Raw genomic sequence first — 18,803 nt, 5'->3', positions numbered from 1 at the left:
TCTCTGTGTCAGCATCGAAGATAGCTGGCACGCTTACTTGGCAGACAGCCCCGCGCCTAGGCGCCCCGAGTAGTTCTCGACTAGTTTGCTCAGTTGCCTCTTGGCAAGGAGGCCGCTGTGAACACGTAACAACTGGCTCGCAAAGTGCCGTTCAGATTGTCGGAGTGAAGTGAAAAACAGGTATCGTGGGCGCGCAAATGAAGCTAAAGCTGCTAAAGCAGCTAAAGGCTCGGTAGGCTTTACAACCGCTTGAAGAATGTCGTCTGCAACGGAGTGCCATCTATTTCCCCCCATCAGTGGCGCCAGCATCGATGATGGGTACGTGGCATTTTCCGAGCTACACTGGCAACGAGAGAACATTAAGATGAACATTTTAAAATCGTTTTTGGCTAAGCTTATTAAACAAGCAAAACTTGTTTTTTGCTCCTAGTATTTACGGTGTAAAAATACGTCACCGGAAGTACGGCAGCATTGTCGGTGGTTTGTTGACGAAACAATATCAGGATATCTGTAAATTTAATTTGCCTAGAACACCGTGGATTCGGCACCTAAGCCGGCCTGTTGCACCATGTCGACCGTGAAAAATTGCTCAGTACGTCCTGAAGAGTTCTGAGAAACTGTTCATTGGATTTGAACTGTTAACGCTTCGGTGCTAGGAGTGAAAGTAGTGCTGCAATCGGCCGCCGCACAGCCCGCGGCCCGAGGTAAGACGCAAGCTCGCCCCTGCAATCTCTATTCCTGTAACGAAGAGCGTCGCAATATCGCTTGACAGTGACAAGTCTAAAGAAACAAAAGCAAAGTAAGCTTGAATCTTCTGCTCTAGCACGTTAAGTGGCTTTGATGTGAACTAAGGCAATCTGAGGCTGCCTCTCGACTCGAAAGATCATTGTCGCTAGTCATGTTATAACCGCGCTGTAAATAGACCTTGAACTGGCATTGGCCACAGGTGCTACGTGCCGCGCAGGTGTGTGTGCTGGGAAGCAGGTTTTACAATGCTGACGGTGGTTTTAACAGTGAGTGATGTAGTTGGCCAGGACGCGGCAAAGGGGGCAAGCAAAAGCGATTGCCTCGTTTCGTCAGGCCCCCGGACAACCTACATTCTTTTTTCTCTCCCGGGTCGCACGTGTGCCCGTTTCCGACGTTTACTTCCGGCTAGTGTAACACACAAATGGGAAACAGTTAGGCTTTGAGTGCACAGCGGCTCCGCTCCAGGCCCGGACAGGTGAGGGCTAGTCGTCGTTACGTGTAGTATTTTGCACCGTGTTATCTCTCGGGCGGACAAGTCTTTGTAAACACGTATGTATTGTATCTTGGAGCCGCGGGAACGTGCAGTCGCAGGCGAAAAAAGAATACGATGAGTACATTCGGCGCAATCCTTCCGATGTTTCATCATCCAGCGCCGGAAGTTGGGTGTACTTTTGCGTTGTATTCCGCTCGGCATTCGCGTGTGCCGCCAGCAAGTGCGGGTCGAGGCCGTTGCTCGCGCACGCACGCATACTCGACTGAGATGTCGTACCGAAGGCTTGACCTTGCCTTCTGGACGCGCGTTGCGCCTACGATGTGAACGCTGATAACACCACTTCACGTCTATATTAGAGCGTCATTAATTACGCGGCCCCTACGTGCAGTGTAAGGTTAGCGCAGCATTTTTCTGCGCCGGTTTTCCTGCATTTTAACCTTTCGGATCATGAGTCAGTTTACGATTTCCAGATGTTCCTCGTTCATCGAACATTTTTCTGACTGCAGAGAAGTGGTCAGTGATATGTAAAACAAGATTGCAAGTGTTGACGTCACTTTGCCAGCACAAAGCCCTATTCGTGTATTTGAGTTCATCGAAGGCCAATGTATCTACGACACTGTAGCCTTCCCTTCATTGCAAGAAACAGCAGGACTGTATTTAATTTTTATTTGATTCTATTGTATTTCTGTACTACCCTTCCAAACTACACGTGCTGCCTCCCCCCGCCCCTTTTTCCACAGAGTAGCATGTTGGCAAGCTCATGTCGGCAAAGCTCTCTGCATTTTCCTCCTTAATGAAGAGTCTCTCTCCCTCTCCAGGCCATGCAGTATGAAAGGTTTTGTTTACTCTGTATTGTCTTGTTAGAATAGCGGAATGCAAATGTGCTTGTATTGTGGACACAGGTTAGGCTTCCTATGGTGCGCTTACTTTTTTTGGTCCATCACTTTGCAGGTTTGAAAGCGTACAATTGTAGGTTTCTGTCCCATAGGAACGAAACACCTGAATTGTACTTACACACATTTAATTGTGCAGTCAACTGGCAATTTTGCTTATATGCCGAGTTCACTGTGCAGTCAGGTTGAACCTCCTGTGATGTGTTGTTCAAGACATAGCAAGGTAGTATAGGCCTCTGGGCACAGCACAGTTTTTGTCCTATGCAGCGGCCCTGTGCTCTGTTTTCCCTGGAAAGAAATATTTCTTAGGCCGCGGAATATGGGAAGAAAATTTTCCTGGTTGTCGATTGTAGCTTAGGCATCAAAAATCATTACAATGGCTAGGCTGGCTGCATAACTTCGTACCAAAGAGCTGTGTTGTAAATGAACTTCTTACAGCCTAGATCAATATCGTGTTGCCAATGGCACGGAATGAACTCTCTTGGGTCAGACGGTGCAAGCCCATTTGTCCACCCATAGTCTTCCCCACAACACGCCAGAGAAAAGCGATTTCATGGAGCTGGCAGCGGCAGGAAAGTGTGAGCTGGAGTTCAGGGATCTTGCTGGTACAGCCTCAGTAGCAGGGTGGTGTTAGTTTTTCGCACGTATTACTGCGGCCTTATCTCACTGTCCAGTACTCGTGAATCATGGGAGCTCTACCTAGCTTTTTCCTCCCCCCTGATTTTTTCCATGTCTGGGGTTTTCTGCTGCGCTGATGCTAATTCAGGATACCACTTGCAACTCTTAGTGGAAGACATAACATTTAAGTCTGCAAAAAGAGAGAAGGTACATGCGTTGAAATGTCAGCCTTGTTTACTTGATTTTTTTTTTCTCTTACCCACAGTGTCCTTCCTTGCTGCATCCATCCCCCCTCCCATAAAAAAAAAAACAAAAAAAACAGTGCATTTACAAGTTTTCAAAAGCGCATGATATGCATTGGGCTCTGAAGAGGAGAGATGGGAAATATAGGAGCGGAACATAGTGCAAGGGTGCCAGCGTTAAAAATACTTGGCTGTGTGTTGTGCCCTGCTTTATTGCTATTACGTTGTAAAAGAAAAGCATTTGATTTCTTGCTTCTAGCCTGTCTCTGTAGCCCAATGAATGACAGCATCTGTGCAGTTTTTCTGCGACACATAGGCAGATGTGTAGGCACGGCAGCTTTAAAAAAATTCCTGGTCGTGAGTTGTATAAATGCTTGGCATTTTTGGAAGCAAACTTTAGAAGTGGGAAACAATTTATCTGCTTCCACTATAACTGAAATGCCATGTGGTGCTACCCTAGTCGTTGCGGTTCTGTTAGCTCTGGGGATTTTATAAATATCTTTTATCTTTAGCACGCAATCCTCCTCCAACTTTGTGCTGTGGGACTTCCTTCTGTGTTTTGTTGCGCGCTACCATTCTTGATAAAAAATGAGCGCTTCTTCTGGGCGATTGGGGCATTGCCATTTGCAACGGGTCCCTGTGTGCCTCACAAAAGGACGCTGAAAAGGAAAGAGAAAACCGTGTGCCCACCAGTGTTCGAGGTGCAGTGTGGACAGCAGGATGGGTGGCCGGGCATTCAACAAGCACTCCCACTATGGTCCCTTCCACTTCCCTCAGAGGGCAGAAGTCATCTGTATATCAGCTGGGAAGCACGCCCGCAACAGCCGAGTGCGCACCACCCTGCCCTTGACAGGCGGCAGGCAGCCAATGGCCGTCACCCGAGTTGTCGAAAAACATCTCCTGGAAACTGTCCTTTTTGCGGGTTGCCAGAGACAGCTTTGCTGTAGCCAGTGTGATCCACTCTGTGGCCTCTGATAGACCCGTCTGGGTCGTGTTCGCAAAGCGCTCTGGTTCTCTACGTCCACCTTGTTGGCTGTTTCAAGCGGATTGTGGGCAGGAATGTTTGGCGAGACACATTGGTCACCTTGTTGGCTGTTTCAAGCGGATTGTGGGCAGGAATGTTTGGCGAGACACATTGGTGTCAGGCCGGTGAAGCAACCTGGTCACATGACTCACTTTTCCCATGGCTTCTGTTGTGCATTGGCCATGGTTGCCCAGGGCCAGTCTCTGACTCCACTCTGCATATTCGCGAGTGCCCTTCAGGTGATGCCAGGTCCTACCACTAGTCTTGGCATTGCTCTGGTCACTTCGTGCCTGTTAAAACACCAGAGGCACTGCTGGACCAGCACTCCCTTATTGCGATACACTTTGTCTTGAGCTCGTTCTCATGGACAGCGAGTTGACAGTTAGCCCTTGCAGTCAGCCCAGGTGTGGTGGCCGTGGCAATTGTACCAGCCTGTAGGCGCCAGGTAAGAGCCTTTTGTTGCATTCCCAGTCCCCACGCAATCACAGCACACCTGTCCCGGTTGAAAGCCTGTCTGCACTCGTTCATACCCATGGCACAGGTGTGCAGCAGCAGGGGCCCCAGTGACGCTGGGGTAACGTCTGCGTAGGCAAGCACAGGAATGTGGGCAGCCTCCCCCTTGCCTCCTTCCTTGTGCTCCGCCTTGGTCTGATTCCTCAGTACGCATGTTGAAGTCGGGCCAGCAGAGGGCAGCCTCATAACCTTGGTGGCCGACGCTACACATGACCCTCCCAGACCACTTGGGCTAGGCCCAAAGCAATCACTCTCTGGACCTTACGTGCTCAGGATACTCCACTGGATCTCCTTGTCCCTGTCGTAGGCACTATTGTAGACCCTGGTTATGTCTCGGAATGTGACGTACTGTGCTGTCTCCACACATGGGGTGAGCACGCACAGGCAGTCGTCGATTAGTCTACCCGTCCAAGAACCCGTCTGTGCTGCTGCTCTCAGTGTGTCGTGCTGTACAACACCAGGCTAGTAGTGGTGAACCCGTAGTTGGAACAGGTCTGCTTTGTCCCCGGAACTGTTGTAGAATGGTCTGAGCAGGCTTCTTGTACAATGCACTGGGATGACCGGCCCCTCAAGGATCTAGAGGTTGAGCCACTTCGTCAATGCCATTGCAGCCAGGTGCAATTTCTAGGGCCACCTTTCTCACTGTATCTTCTATCCCGGCCTGTGTTGGTGGGTGAGGGAGCTCTGCCTCATCCTCATCTGCCCGCTTGTTACTGTGGGGCACCCACAGCTCTGTTTTATGCTGTTCTGGGAAGCCCTTGAACGTTTGTAGTGACCAGGAACTGCCTTTCACGCCTGTTGAATAGCGTTGGGCTTTGGCCAGATGTCAGTGGAGCTTGCTTGCGTTCCGTCTTTGGTGTATTGCTGCAGGCATCCCTGTGCCTTCGGGCGGTGTGACCTCCCTCTCCCTGATGCAGCGTCCAGCTCAGTGCACACAACCCCCGTCATGCTGTCCACCTTCCAGCCTGTTACATCCTGGGGCTGTTGTGCACACAGCTGTGGTCATTGCCCTCTCCTTTCTCGTAGGTGGTCATGAGTGGTTAATGCAAGATTGTAGGTCTCCGGCTGACCATCTGCCAACACACTTGCCTGTCGGGCTTCCTTTTATCAGGCCCTCGGGCTCTGCTGACTCCTGCAGCAGGATGCCTTTGCCATCAGGACGGTCACCTAGGTCTCCTATGGTTAGCGTTGAAGCCAGAATCTCGTGGCAGACCCGTAGGCTTTGAATGTGAACCTGACCACCAATACACAAGTTCAAGAAAAACGGGCTTGCTTGCTATGGTTCCCAGCATTTACACGTGCTCCCCAAATGTGGTGTGTGTTCTGGTCCATCGCTGAGGTTCGGTCCGCAGGATGTTCTGAGCGCACCCTGTTGCACCTAGGTCCAAGCCTTTATTTAGTGATGTTAGTGGCACCCATGCCTGGCTCACCTTTTGAAAGTGAACCATAGCAACTGCAAGCACGCATCCTGCAATTGCCTAGCAAGTTTGCCCCCCTTGTGCTCTGTGTACATTCCGGAAAGCCACCATCGTTGCGCGAGCCTTCCATGGGGTGCCCCTACATTGGCCACCAGCAGTGTGGGGATTCCCCCTCGTTGATGATCCCAGGTGCACCCAGTTTGCATGCCAGTTCCTGCACTGCCCCGGCTTGTCGTTGGGGAGGATGTCGTGAAGGGGTGCGGAGCCTCGTACTGAGGTGGGTGCCAAACATGTCGGTCATTCCTTTGGCGTGGCTGACGCCGTCCAGGCCTCACTGGCAAGTTGTCCGTACAAGTTTGACCATAGGACCAGCCTCCCGGCACATGTTCTGGGCAGGGCTGTTTCATAGCTGGCACGTGCCTTGCCTCTGGCAATGCACACACAAGGAGGTTGGTGTAGGGGGTCCACACCTTCAGTCATGTCTGCAGGGTCTGAGGCCCGCAGGTATCACTGCTGGCTCTTGCCAGTACTTCAACACCTGCAGCTTCCTTTGCACCACATTCCCTGGTAGTTGCCTTTGGATGGGTGCAGGTGGCATCAGCCCCCTACCTTTACTGGGTTCAGGGCTGGCTGCACCTGTCCCTGGCTCTGTGCTCTTGCTTGGTAGGCCACCTCACTTGCCCATCCAGGGCTCCACCCTGCTGCAGCCATGCTGTTGCCGCTAGCCATTGTACGCGTGCTGCTGGTGCCAGTGGGGCAACTGTGTGGCTGGCTATGTGCTCTCCCATTCAGCCCGCAGCTACAACAGCAGAACCTTTCAGGATTGATGCACAGAAGTAGTAATGCATTTCTCAAAGTGCTGTGGCAGTCTAACCATGGTGATGTGGGCAGCCAGGATGCGTTAGGGACGAGAATTTTGTCAAGTTCAGAAAAGGAGTAAGGTATGTTGTTTTTGCTCCAACCAATTTTTTCCCCCTGCTCATGCCTGGTCCTGTGATTCGACTGTGTGTGTGATTTTGAGCAGTATGGCAACGTCAAAGGCGCAGATGCTGTAGGCATGTCTAAGCCAATGACTGCGTGGACCCTGGGGCCGATGTGGCTGCCTTGTGGTGTCGGTGGCTGGCAGCATTCTTTGAATGATCGGTTGCAGTGGTTGATTGGCGGAGGTTTAGGCTTTGCACGGGGTCACAAGCTTGGTTTCCTTACCACGACGGCTGGAATTATTTCAGTGGGTGCGCGATGAGAAAGCCTGCCTGCAGAATATTTAGTGGAGAAGCATCGTCTTGTCTAAATTGATCTAGAGCTCGCTTCTACAGAGTTCCTCAAAGTACTGGTGTTTCTACGGAGCATTTAGAGCCCGGGCCTGGTGTGCTCACGGGGGTGTTTCAGTGACCTTGTGGCATTGGGCTGGCCTGGCCCTGCATGACAGGCGTGTGGTGCTTCTCGCGCAGTGGTATGGTGTTGACATCGGAGAGCCCCAAGGGGCCGTCGACGTCGTCGAACAGTGACGAAGGCAGCGGCACAGGAGGAGGACAGCAGGATGGCAGCTTTGAGTGCAACATCTGCCTCGACACGGCCAAGGACGCCGTGGTCAGCCTGTGTGGACACCTGTTCTGGTGAGGCCACCACGAGGGCAGCCCCATGCATGTGTGGCTGTATGCTCTGAACGTGTCACTACCCGACTTTCCTTTTATTGTTGCTTTGGACTGTGGACGTATCACAACCCGAGCCAGTGTAATGAGACTTGCATATGAGGCCTCCCCTTACTGCTTTTAAAAGGACTCTGAAGAGAGGGTACCTTGTCAGGTTTCAGTTTAGTCTGCTTTAATCCTGTGTTGGGTTGAAATGTAGAACGTGTTGCCCAGGGCATTGAAAAATACTGTTTCCCTTGCACCATTCTTCTTGGAGGACACACCTGCAAAGTAGCAGAGAGACATTTGATGGATTGCGAGCCCATGCATGGTATGAACTTTGCTTTAACAAACACAGTAAGTATTAACCGCGAAAGTTGTAAATGTAAAGATATGATAGCTCAGATAGCATAAAAGCACATTTTGCAGACCGATGGGTGGGTGTCACTGCCACAGTTTGTAAGGTGGCTATTTAGTTAGGATGGTGGACGTTGTTTTATCTTTCCAGCTTTAGGAACAACTGAAGGCTCTATTTTTCTGGCCAAGTTGTAAAATAATAGATGCAATTCAGCCCCAAATAAAAGTTGAGCAAACTCACCTCAATGTCCCTTAAAGTTGGACCACATTTCAAAATGATCTGAAAGGGGCGCAGAAAGCTGAGAAAGGGTGGCAATTGTGCTGCTTGGCAAGCTCTTGTAGCTGCATTTAAGCAATGCAGCTTTGCCTGAGCGTTCACAGATGTTGGTGAAAATTCTTTTAGCAGCTGTGTTGTGTGGACAGATATGATTGCGAGTCATTTGATGCCACAAGACAAGGTCGCACTCTGCTATCCATTGTGAACAGACAAGTCACAGGTTTCCCCAAGCTGGTACTCTAATTACCTGACGTAGCTTTTGCAACACTGCTAGCTTAAGGTAACCACTAAGTGATGCAAGTTTCGAGCTTGCAAATGCCTGTTGCCAGCTTTTGCTAAAGGAAAGATTTGAAGACAATTGGTTTTTTTTTTTTTTTTTGCAAGCAGCACTTGGCATAAATGTGGCCCAAGTAGTGCGACATTTATGCCAAGCAAGCAACTTGGTTTAGCAGCTTGGGACCAAATGACCCATTTTGCCTGGCCCATGGTGCTCCAGAAAACATTTCTGTGATATAAGCAAGGGCAGGTCGCCAGGTTTTGTCAGTGCAAGCATTCTCACGATGCTGGATGTCGGTTCAGGAAGGCCCTGCGACCATTGCTTGCGACGCTCACAGCAGCTGTTTTGGCTTGCTGTAAATGGAAGAGAATTGGTCTTCTTACCTGAGATCTCTGATCTGGCTGTTAAGCTGTTTCTCTCGCTCTCTTCCTTGGGTTGTACAATTTTTAGCCACCACACATTTTCTAAAGCAATAGACTTTCTTTGGGGGGAAAATTCAAGCTCCTGTTCTTGTTTCAATGGGGAAAAATAATAATAAAAAGTGGTGCTTTATCTATTTTATGGCTTGAAAATGTGGTTTGAAGCAAACCAATATGGACATTTACTTATTGTAATTTTTTGTTTCATATTTTGTGAAGTGCTGCACTGTTTTGGGTGGATTAGGTGGGTAGGTGTTTATTGAGCTTGTGTTAGTATGAGCTGGCATGCCCTGCAGATAAGGCAAAATATTTTCATACCTCATTTTCAATCTCTCTGTGTCCTGTCAGAGCCTGCCAGGGGAGGGAACTTTGTGTGCGAGCAAATCATCGAAGCATTTCTTTTTCTTTCTGTTCGTCGTGTCTCGCGCTGTTCCTGCTTTGTAAACGGCTTAGCCCTCTTTCCCACCTTGATTGAGGGAGGGCCAGCTTCCGGAAAGTTGGCAAGGGATGCAAGCAGCTGTTGCCCCAGCAGAGCGAGTCCCGCCATCATTGCTCGCACAAGGAGCCGCCGCTGCTGGCTGTTTAGCTTGCTCTGGGAGGTGGCAGCTCCTGAGCGTGCAGCCCTGTTGTCCGGGCGGCCCAACTGCTTCCACTCTGGTCCAGCTGTGGTGGTGCTGCCACCTCTGGGGAGGCCCGAGTGAGCGAGCGAGCCGTGTCGCATGCTTGCCCCTCTGGTTGCAGCTGGCCCTGCCTGCACCAGTGGCTGGAGACGCGGCCCAACCGCCAGGTGTGCCCCGTGTGCAAGGCGGGCATCAGCCGGGACAAGGTGATCCCCCTGTACGGCCGCGGAGGCTCCAAGCAGGACCCCAGGTGGGTGGCTGTATGGAGGGTGGGCAGGCTGATGGCCATTGTGTCGGTTGCAGATATTCGAGGTATCCCAGTGCAGCTGGAGCTTTTTGCAGCAGCGCTGTTTGCCTCTTGCTCCTGTGTGCCTCCCTCGCATGCATTCCCAGAAGGCATACCCGAGCCAGGTAGGGAGAGGGGGCAAGGGAGAGACTGGAGAGAGTGTGATGCCGATGCTCGGCACTGCATTGAAGCCACAGATGGGGAGCAGAAATGCGGGCTAGCAGGGCAGCCACTCCCACCACCAATTGCATGCACAGCGCTGGCTGGCAAGGCGCAGCAGTTTTAGGCACTCCTTTGGACTGCGTCGCGGCCAGTTGTGTGCTGCTTGTGAATGGGGATAACTCATGAAGCCGTTACAGTAACCTGCCACCATGTTAGTGGTCCGGCCCACCAATTTTTTGTGCCTTGAGATGGGACACTTATTGTTTGGTACTGCATTTCTTGCTACTAGCTGTATGCACATTTAGTGTTCAGTAACTTCACTTTTTCTCTGCCAGAGTTTAAAATGCATATCTGCTGAAGTCCGAATGTGATACCGCATGCATCCCCTCTCTCGCACCCCTGTGCTTCCTCTGCTAGCAAAAAAAAAGAGTACATGCAACAGCTGAATAACAACTCTCGCATACTCTTTTAAACATCATAAAACTATCTTTAGCCATAAAAAGCAGGTAATTTCAATTATAGTAACGATTTTTGGGTGATTAGGTTACTCTGCTAATTATCACTGTGCATCGTCTGCTTGTTAATTTGCTGGTAACAGATGGCAGGACTATATCTAATTACATCAGTCATCATTGCCAAAACCAGGGAGGCTAATCAGGGTTCACTTTGTTACGTATGCCCCATGGAAAGTTTCACAACTCTTTTTACTGAACTCTGGGCAGCACAAACGCATTTTTTTTTTGCATCCATTTTGTGTGCATAATCGTTATGGGTTTCTCAATTTTACAGTGGCCAACAATTGGAGGGTCACACAACTGTTTTTCCACCAAATTCATCTTCTTACACTGCACCTCTAATAGACGCAGTGGTTTAAGGATGGTGAGCTGAAACACCGGTTGGCGTTTTCCACAAACACGTCTTTCTCTTGGCTGGCATTCATCGGCAGCCGTGGAGGTCATGCCTACTTAATGCACTTTGGGTGGCCTCGGTGTCAGCAGCTCAGTGGCTCCGACGTGTTAGACAGAAAACCGGACAAATGCTCCAGTTTGTTCGCCATTTCTGTGGGAAGTCTGGTGGGGCCTTCTGGGCGATGGCCCATTGTCTAGTGCGCTCCGTACTACAGCTAAGACTCGTGTACCAGGTGCAGTTCCAGCACATTACACAAGCGGACTGGGATTGGCTCGAAACAATTAACAGGGCTGCGGTGCGCACCATTGCTGGCCTCGCCCACCTAACACCAACTCCACAGCTACAAGCAGAAGCCCATTTAAACACGCTAGATGAACTCATTCATCAGCATTGTTCCGCGTGCCTGCGGAAACGTTGGATAGTTCCAGAGGCAGCAGCTCTCACCACTTATGTGGGCGAGCTGCCTGATGGGATGCCAGCCTTTTCTGCCACTTGGCTACCCTGGCTGTACCGTCAGGTGATGGACAGCAAGCCTCTGGCAAGGCTACGTGTCCAAACCTCTGGCCTTCATCAGCCCCCTGTCGTAGTCCTTCATGTCCCTGACTGGGCACCTGCTTCGTAACCACGGCCTCGATGGATACCCCTCACCCTGCCTTAAAGGAGCCATGAAGATAAAACACAAGTTTGGTTCATTCAAAAGATTGCCTCGTTAGAATCATACTGCTCAAATAAGCTGTATAATTAGTAAAAAAGGGAACGGTCATGCAACCCACTCGCTTATTTTCCGCAACAGAACCCATGATGTCATACTAGCGAGCACTGCTATTGGCGGAGGCCGGCGAAAGCAAATGCAAATTAGGCAGAGTTTGTAAGCATGCCGAATGAGCTATTAGCGCTTAAATTTAGGGCACATTCTTTTTAAAGCAGTAAGAATGGTGGGACAAACAGTGGAAGTTACGAAAGCACACGTAAGCATAGAAGTACCGATGCGTACTGTTGTTGGTACTGCGCGCACAATGGTTGGTTTAGCTGCACAGGACTGCGGGGATTTGGGGTAGTCTCAGACGATACTGGCCGATTGACGCAAGAAACGGTGTCTTATGTGACCATATTTGTCGAGTGAGCACTATGTTTCACAAAACGATGATTTTCTCCCTGTACAAAAACAAGCCAGGTTCAAATACGGTCAAAAATGAACCAGAGGCAGAGAACGGCTTGCACGGTGTGGTGGCGTCATCTAGGTTTACTAACGGTAAACCAGGCTTCCCAATCGGCTGCAGAGCGGTCGGTTCCTGTGGTGCATTGCAGACCACGAAAACACACGATTTAGTGGGAAAATCAAAATTTTAACTTAAGTTGAATAATTTCTCAGTGAATAAAACATTGTTTGCATCTGTGCAAGCACTGGGGACACTATAAAACGCGAAATCTTTCGAATAAAATTAACTTGTATTTTGTCTTCGTGGCTCCTTTAAACTAAAGCTGCGCGTACAATACCCTCTGTGCTCTACCTAGCCTGCTGGCAGGACTTGCTGCCTTTGGGATGGTCTCGAGGTGCTTGAGTCTACAGTGACTAGTGAGGTGAAGCTGGAAATTTCACCAACTCAACAGCAGACATTCGGGATTTAGGTCACGTTGTGTGGTGTGCAAGCCTGGCTGCATACATTCACATGAATGCATGCAATCATCACTATAACCGACATTCCCTGTCTGTGTTTTGTGGATTCGCCAGGACATGCTTCCTGCCCACAAAGTGGCGGAACGCGCCTGCCACCGAAAAGATCTCCCTTGGCCACTACCACTTCGTGCTCTAGTTCCACTGCATGGAACCAACCCCCCCAGTGGGCTCGCTCTCTTGGAGGAGGTCTTGCTGCGGAGGCTTCAAGTTAGGGTGGCCATACCGTATTTTCACGCGTATAACCCGCCCCTGCATACAATCTGCATCCCTGCCCCCTTTCAGCCCACGGGAAAAGGAAAAAAATCCTCGCGTTTTGCCCGCACATTTGATACAGGAAAGGCTGCACCAAAGCCACTGCTCAAGCAACACATCACATACTATGTAGATTGATTGATTGTAGGGTTTTAACGCGCCGACGCAACATAGGCGATGAGGCGCGCCGTAGTGGAGGGCTCCGGATTAATTTTGACCACCTGGGAATCTTTAACGTGCGCCGAAATCTCGTACACACGGGCGTTTTTGCTTTTCGCCTCCATCAGAAAAGCGGCCGCCGCGGCTGGGAATCGAACCTGCGACCTCGTGCTCAGCAGCGCAACGCCTTAGCCACTGAGCCACCGCGATGGTTATACTATGTAGACATGAAAAGCGTATATTTAGCAAGTAGAACACACTGACTGCAAGGCGGAAGTCACAATTCACTAATGAAATTCAGCTGTTAGAGTGCGCTTGTCCTTGTTTTTTCTTCTTTGCCAGTGTATGTTTTGCACAATCGCTGTCATGGAAGGCTTAGTCAGTGTTACTGTGTAGGAGATCCACGGCACAACGCGCATTGCCGTGAAGCTGCGTTAAAGGAAAAACCCCGCGTATTTTCCGGATCCCTACTTTTCCACTGGAATTATCGCATTTTTGGTGCGGGTTATACGCACGAAAATACGGTATCCCCAGCAGTGACCCACGCTTGGCCTGCCCGCTATCACACGCCATTTGCGAACAGCTGCCCCTTCTGTGTGCTTCTTGCATCAGAAACTGAGGCCAAAAACCTGCTGGGGACTTGCCCAGCTCTCAGAAGTGCACGATGGCAACACCTCAGAGGCACAGGGCTCAATCTCCTGGGAGACCCCCAGATCTTAAGCGCTGGATACGGGGGCCCCAGCAGTGGTCTCTTCTTTTATTCTTACGTGAAACGGGTGCACTGTTGTTCCTTTGAAGACCTTCCCATGTACCGTAGGGCAATCTCGCAAAAAAAAAAAAAAAAATCACTTTGTGTACCACTACAGTAGCAGGTAGAACAGCATGTCAGGTGGTATAATAATGTACGGTTGGCTTTAACATTTGTTATGCAGCAAAATAAGCTGCTGCTTATGATGCTGCGATCCGGTTACAATTCAATTTGATGACACGAAAGAAAATGTTTGGATGGTAATGAGAAAGATCTGCCACGTTGTTGTGGGCATCTCTGTGCTGCTGCCAATTTTTTCAAACATTCCAGACACTGCGTTGCTGCGTGTGTATTATCTGCGCTGCATTTCCTGCCTTCCTAACCCCTGGAAAAGTATTCAACTGCTCCATTCTTGTTGGCCGCAAGAGACCTTGCGTTTTCCGGACACTCATTGGTTGCTCTGTTCCGTTTGCCTCTCTGTACCAGTTCAAAGCTGCTCCAATCTCCGTGTTAGCCGAGAAAGGACTTCCCCCTTCATCTTCTCGGGTTCAACCTCGCATGCTCTTGCACTGTTCAGCTGGCCAAGGCCATTATTGAACATGTCTCCTCCTGGGTTATGCAGGCTGGATTGAGTCAGTTGGCAGTGCTTAGTGTGGCCGTACAGTTAGTTTCTTGTACAAGATTGTTTTAAAAGCTCTCTACGCCTTGGAAATAATATTTTTGTGGCTAACCTGGTTGCAGTAGGTATTGTGACAAGTGGGTCAGACTGCAGCGGGTCGGACTGTCTCCCAAAATTTCGAGTGGCCGTTTCACAGAACATGCAATACTGTAATGATACAATGTGCCAGTGTCAAAGCAGTTATGAGGTTTGGGGATTTCGTCTCCTGCACTGGGGTTTGATCTGATACCTGTCATGTCCCACTTCCAGCACTACTTTGTCACAGCCCAGGAAAAGTATCCTGGCTATTGTCATTACCCTAGTGCTGCAGCACTTTATGTGCTTGTGGTTAAAATAGCTTTTTTCCCCCTCCCTGACAATTTTTTTTTGCACAGGGAAAAATTGCCCCCTCGGCCACCTGGACAGAGATCTGAGCCTGAGAGTCATCCTGGGGTAAGGATTGTTGCTAGTTTTGTTTCTCTTTGTTTTTTCAGGCCTTGTTCTCTGTTACGGCTGAAAATGTGGTAAAGGCACCGCACATGCCACAGCCAGGTTACATCAGTGGCCTTTTTGTTGCAGAATAAGCAGCGGGGGGTGGGGGCTGCAATGTTGAGACAACATTGCTGTTCCGGTGACGTGCACTTGCAGTGCACACTGTAATGTGGCAGCTTTGGTCGAGGGCAGTACTGTAATTTTTCTTGTAATGAAGCACTGAAATGAAACTAAGTGCCATGTCGAGCATTAAGCATGAAATGGAAGCATTGATGCATTATCGTCCTCTTGAGTGAGCTCTTGCGAGTGCTTTCATCGCTTAGGACCCGATAGGGGAATGCGTAGCAGCTTAGTTGATGTCGCCCTGTTCCCTCCTTGCAGTCCTTCACGTCCTTTGGCTTTGGAGACACTGGCTTCCACATGTCGTTTGGGATCGGTGCCTTTCCCTTCGGCCTGTTTGCGTCCACATTCAACTTCGGCGATGGCCGCCCTCCACCGAGTAAGCACCCTCTGGTTCCTGCGTTTTGCGACCATTTTGACACTCCTGCAGTGGAGGCGTCGGGTGCCACGTGGCGAATGGGAAGTTATCCGTCCGCACACATTATTTTATTTGTACTCTCGAGGGCTTCGTTGTAGGGAAATGACAAAAACAAGTGTCCTTTTATTGGAGCTCTCTAGACACTCAGTAGAGGCATTTTTTTTTACTAATTGATATCCCCAGTAGGACTCTGCACTTGTCTGCGCGACACTGCACTAATCTGCACCAGTTCAGGTTAAAAAAATGCCCCTATTGTCATTTGAAGTTTGCTGCTTTGTGCTATTGAGGTTTACTATTGGTTGACTGTTACAGTGTGCCATTTGTTTGCTTGCAGCCTTCAATTGCAGCCTTTCTAGCAAACCGTGCTGGCTGTTTTCTTCTCTCTCTCCTTTCTGGCTCGCAATTTGAAAACCGTATGGGGGCAATGCCAGTTGTGAGGCTTTTGTCCTTCTGTAGTTTCTTCAAGCAACCTTTGGTCACCAGTGTGTTATAATCTAGGCACATTTATCACTTGGTGCTCCTTTAGCATCCAGTGTTTTTGGAGAGGCAAGCACTACGTCTTTTCTACAAAGACCTCTAAAAGAATAGTGTAGCAAGTGATGTCACACCAAATCCAGGATGGTTTAATAATTGGTTCCCGCCTTTGTCATGCCTATTGCGCATGATTTTTAGAAAGGCCTCGCCTTTCGTTATTCGCTTGTACCTAATCTGCTTGTCCCTTGTGCAGCCATGGGCAGCCAGGAGCACCGACAAGACCAGATAGTGTCCCAGGTGTTCCTCTGGGTGGCCTGCATCTTCCTGGTCTGGCTCATCATTGCGTGATCGGCTGTCGCCACCTGCAACCAGGCCGGACGGATACTGGATGGGGCAGCACTGGATGCTCACAGCAACCACTACGATGACCACCGAACTGGTCTACGCCGGAACGATGATGTTTTGGGGGCTGCTCTCTCCCTCTCTCTCCTTCGACGGTGGTTTCTCTGCCCCCCCGTATCTTTGTTGCTCCCTTTTTGTATGCTTCGGGATTGGCAGAACTGCTCTGGGGCTGACCCATTGTACTGGCGGGACAGTGTACATGTGACATATGATCATTAAGACTCCTGCCACGGTTGGAGAGAAAAAAAAAACTAGAAAAAAACTTCATTGTGTACTGATGCCATGTGAGAGGGGGCCGAACTCTCTGGGATTATGGGCTCCGTTTTCCCACTGCTGGTAAAGATCGCGAGGAAAAGCCAGGCTGCATCAGTTGTGTGCAGACTGCCAACGTAGTCACTAAACGGGATGCGAAGCGAGCAGTGCTTAGTACTTGTCACTTTGTTTTGGATGGGGGTTCTTTTTGTGGTGTTTATTTTTATTTTTTTATGGGGAACAAGGTGACGACAGCTAAACGAACTTCAGCGATCAAAGTTTGTGTCGACGTGTGTGTGGGGCTAGTGTGACTTCGTCAGACAGGCGAGAGGTGTCTGCACTTCGCAGAGATGGTTACTGTTACCCCTTGACTCCTCTGCACTTCTGTTATTTGGCTAGGACATTTTCTTTTTCTCTCTCTATTTTTCCTTGGGAGCCGATTTGTTGAAATCTCTGCACTCGTTTCCAACATTCCCTCCTCCTCCTGTTTTTGGCGACAGCAGAGGTTTTGCAGACACTTTGAATACAATGCAGGGGCTGCAGAGGTCCCCATCTCACTAAACAGAGTACGAAGGCATACCAGGCAGTTGCAATGAAGTTGCTATTTTGTAATAATATATACTTGTGTATACATAGAATGGAAGAGCGTTTGGCACTGCTGCTCCATTGTGTCTGGTTTGTTTTTTTGTTTAGTGTGTCTGCCGTGTGTATATAAACAGGCTTGTGTAAATTGTGTGGAAAACAAATATTCCACTTAATTAACTGAAGTGTCAGAGCCTGTTCAGTTTTTGGGTTCCAGTGTTATTGCAAGTTTTTGGGTTGTCTGGATTTAGTAGCAATCGTTTGATTATGACTGTTTTGCTGTTGAAATTTTTTATTTTGAGTGGGAAATAAACAAATGCCAATTCATTTGCTAGTTCACAGTCTCGCTTATTTGCTTCGAAATAGAACAAAATTGGTTGGCTATGTGTCTGTCATAAGCTCCGAGTTAAAGGGCCATGAACACAGCTTAGATGCTTATTTATTTAAAAAAGAGTCTTTGGCTGTGGAGGATGTTGTTTTCACCAATAATTCACAGGCACCAACAAACAAATTTCTCTCTGCACAATATCTGCAGCTGTGTCATTGGCGAGTGTGCTACCGTTCAGTCGATGGGACCAGAGGCACCACTGCAATTGCAAAATCATTTTTGTTTACGTAGCTTCTGTCGCTGGCCTTTAGTCGCGCCATTAATCTTTGTGGTGTTGCAAGAGCATTGTGAAAAAGTGGCTGATGAATTGCCAGTCTTCATCTGCCTTAGTTGTTATTTTTTATTAAGATCAATTGCATGAAGTTTGCCTGAAAATGAGCATGATCTGCCCCTCCAAAGTGGTAATCTTGCAAATAGAATAAACCAAAAAAATGTAGTAGCACGTGATTGATCATTTTTGTTTTTCATACGCTGTAGTGATGTGAGCAACAGGGCCGTTCACGCCATCTGCTGTCGAGGGGGCTTTGTATCGGCTGCCGTATGTGATGTTTGGCCAAGGAGCTAGAAAGGGCAAATCTATGAAAAACAACCTTTCACTAGAGTATCACTATTGGCTGCAAGATGACATCTACACAAAAACTGACACTGCACACGTAAAAGCTAGACATGAAAGTCAATTAGTGCAATCATTCTGTCAACGCTGAAATTTGCAGTACCTTGATGCTGTTGTCCCTGGCCAATATGCTGCATGCTTGCTCTCTTTGTTGGCAGGGTAATGCAAAGTTATAAAATTTTATCGACTTCAAACTGAAAGTTGCAACAGCATGTTGTTTCCCGCAGCACCTCCTTTCCTTGAGGGAGACTAGGCATAGTCACCAGAGGCAAGGCTGCATGACCTGTTGCAAATTTATGAAGACAACTGATAGAGACTCCCTTATAGCTGAATGCTCTGGACGCTGGCTTAATACATGCAATATAAAGCACCATTCTGCTTGCTTACTACATAAGCAGCAGTGCCCAGGTACAGGCCATGCAGAATAGGAAAAGGAATCTTCACTAGCGCGGTTGCATTGCATGGTTACGGCAGCAGCAGTTCTACTGCGAGTGGTTGCACTACCATTGGACACCTGTCACTCAGGCCCCCTAGGGACGTGAGGGGGCAGAGTAGTGGATGCCAGCAGCCACCTGGCATCGCAGTGGCAGACAAAATACAAGTTCATTTTATTCAAAATATTTGGTGTTTTATAGTGCCCTCAGCGCTTTTCCGGCAGCAAACGGTGATTTATTCGCAGAA

General features: G+C 49.1%; 1 protein-coding gene across 4 annotated transcripts; it reads left to right on the top strand.

The window, feature by feature from the left end:
• The first annotated feature begins 82 nt into the window (after window positions 1-82).
• LOC144144392 (E3 ubiquitin-protein ligase RNF185-like) lies at window positions 83-17,448 on the top strand. 4 transcript variants are annotated; one of them, XM_077675818.1, is made up of 6 exons: window positions 83-318; window positions 7,400-7,564; window positions 9,651-9,779; window positions 14,777-14,834; window positions 15,255-15,372; window positions 16,139-17,448. In XM_077675818.1, exons 1-6 carry the CDS (start codon window positions 257-259, stop codon window positions 16,231-16,233), a joined length of 627 nt encoding a protein of 208 aa, XP_077531944.1. In that variant the 5' UTR covers window positions 83-256; the 3' UTR covers window positions 16,234-17,448. The 4 variants fall into 4 exon arrangements, with proteins under 4 accessions (XP_077531944.1, XP_077531946.1, XP_077531945.1 ...); XM_077675820.1 differs by lacking the exon at window positions 83-318 and adding an exon at window positions 394-799; XM_077675819.1 differs by lacking the exon at window positions 83-318 and adding an exon at window positions 406-704.
• The last annotated feature ends 1,355 nt before the right edge of the window (window positions 17,449-18,803 follow it).

Source organism: Haemaphysalis longicornis, unplaced genomic scaffold, assembly GCF_048455015.1.
Source record: "Haemaphysalis longicornis isolate Haplotype H1 unplaced genomic scaffold, Haemaphysalis longicornis Haplotype H1 scaffold_7, whole genome shotgun sequence".
Taxonomy (NCBI): Eukaryota; Metazoa; Arthropoda; class Arachnida; order Ixodida; family Ixodidae; genus Haemaphysalis; species Haemaphysalis longicornis.
Note: the sequence above shows the minus strand (reverse complement) of the source record. Positions and strands in the feature narration are given on the sequence as shown.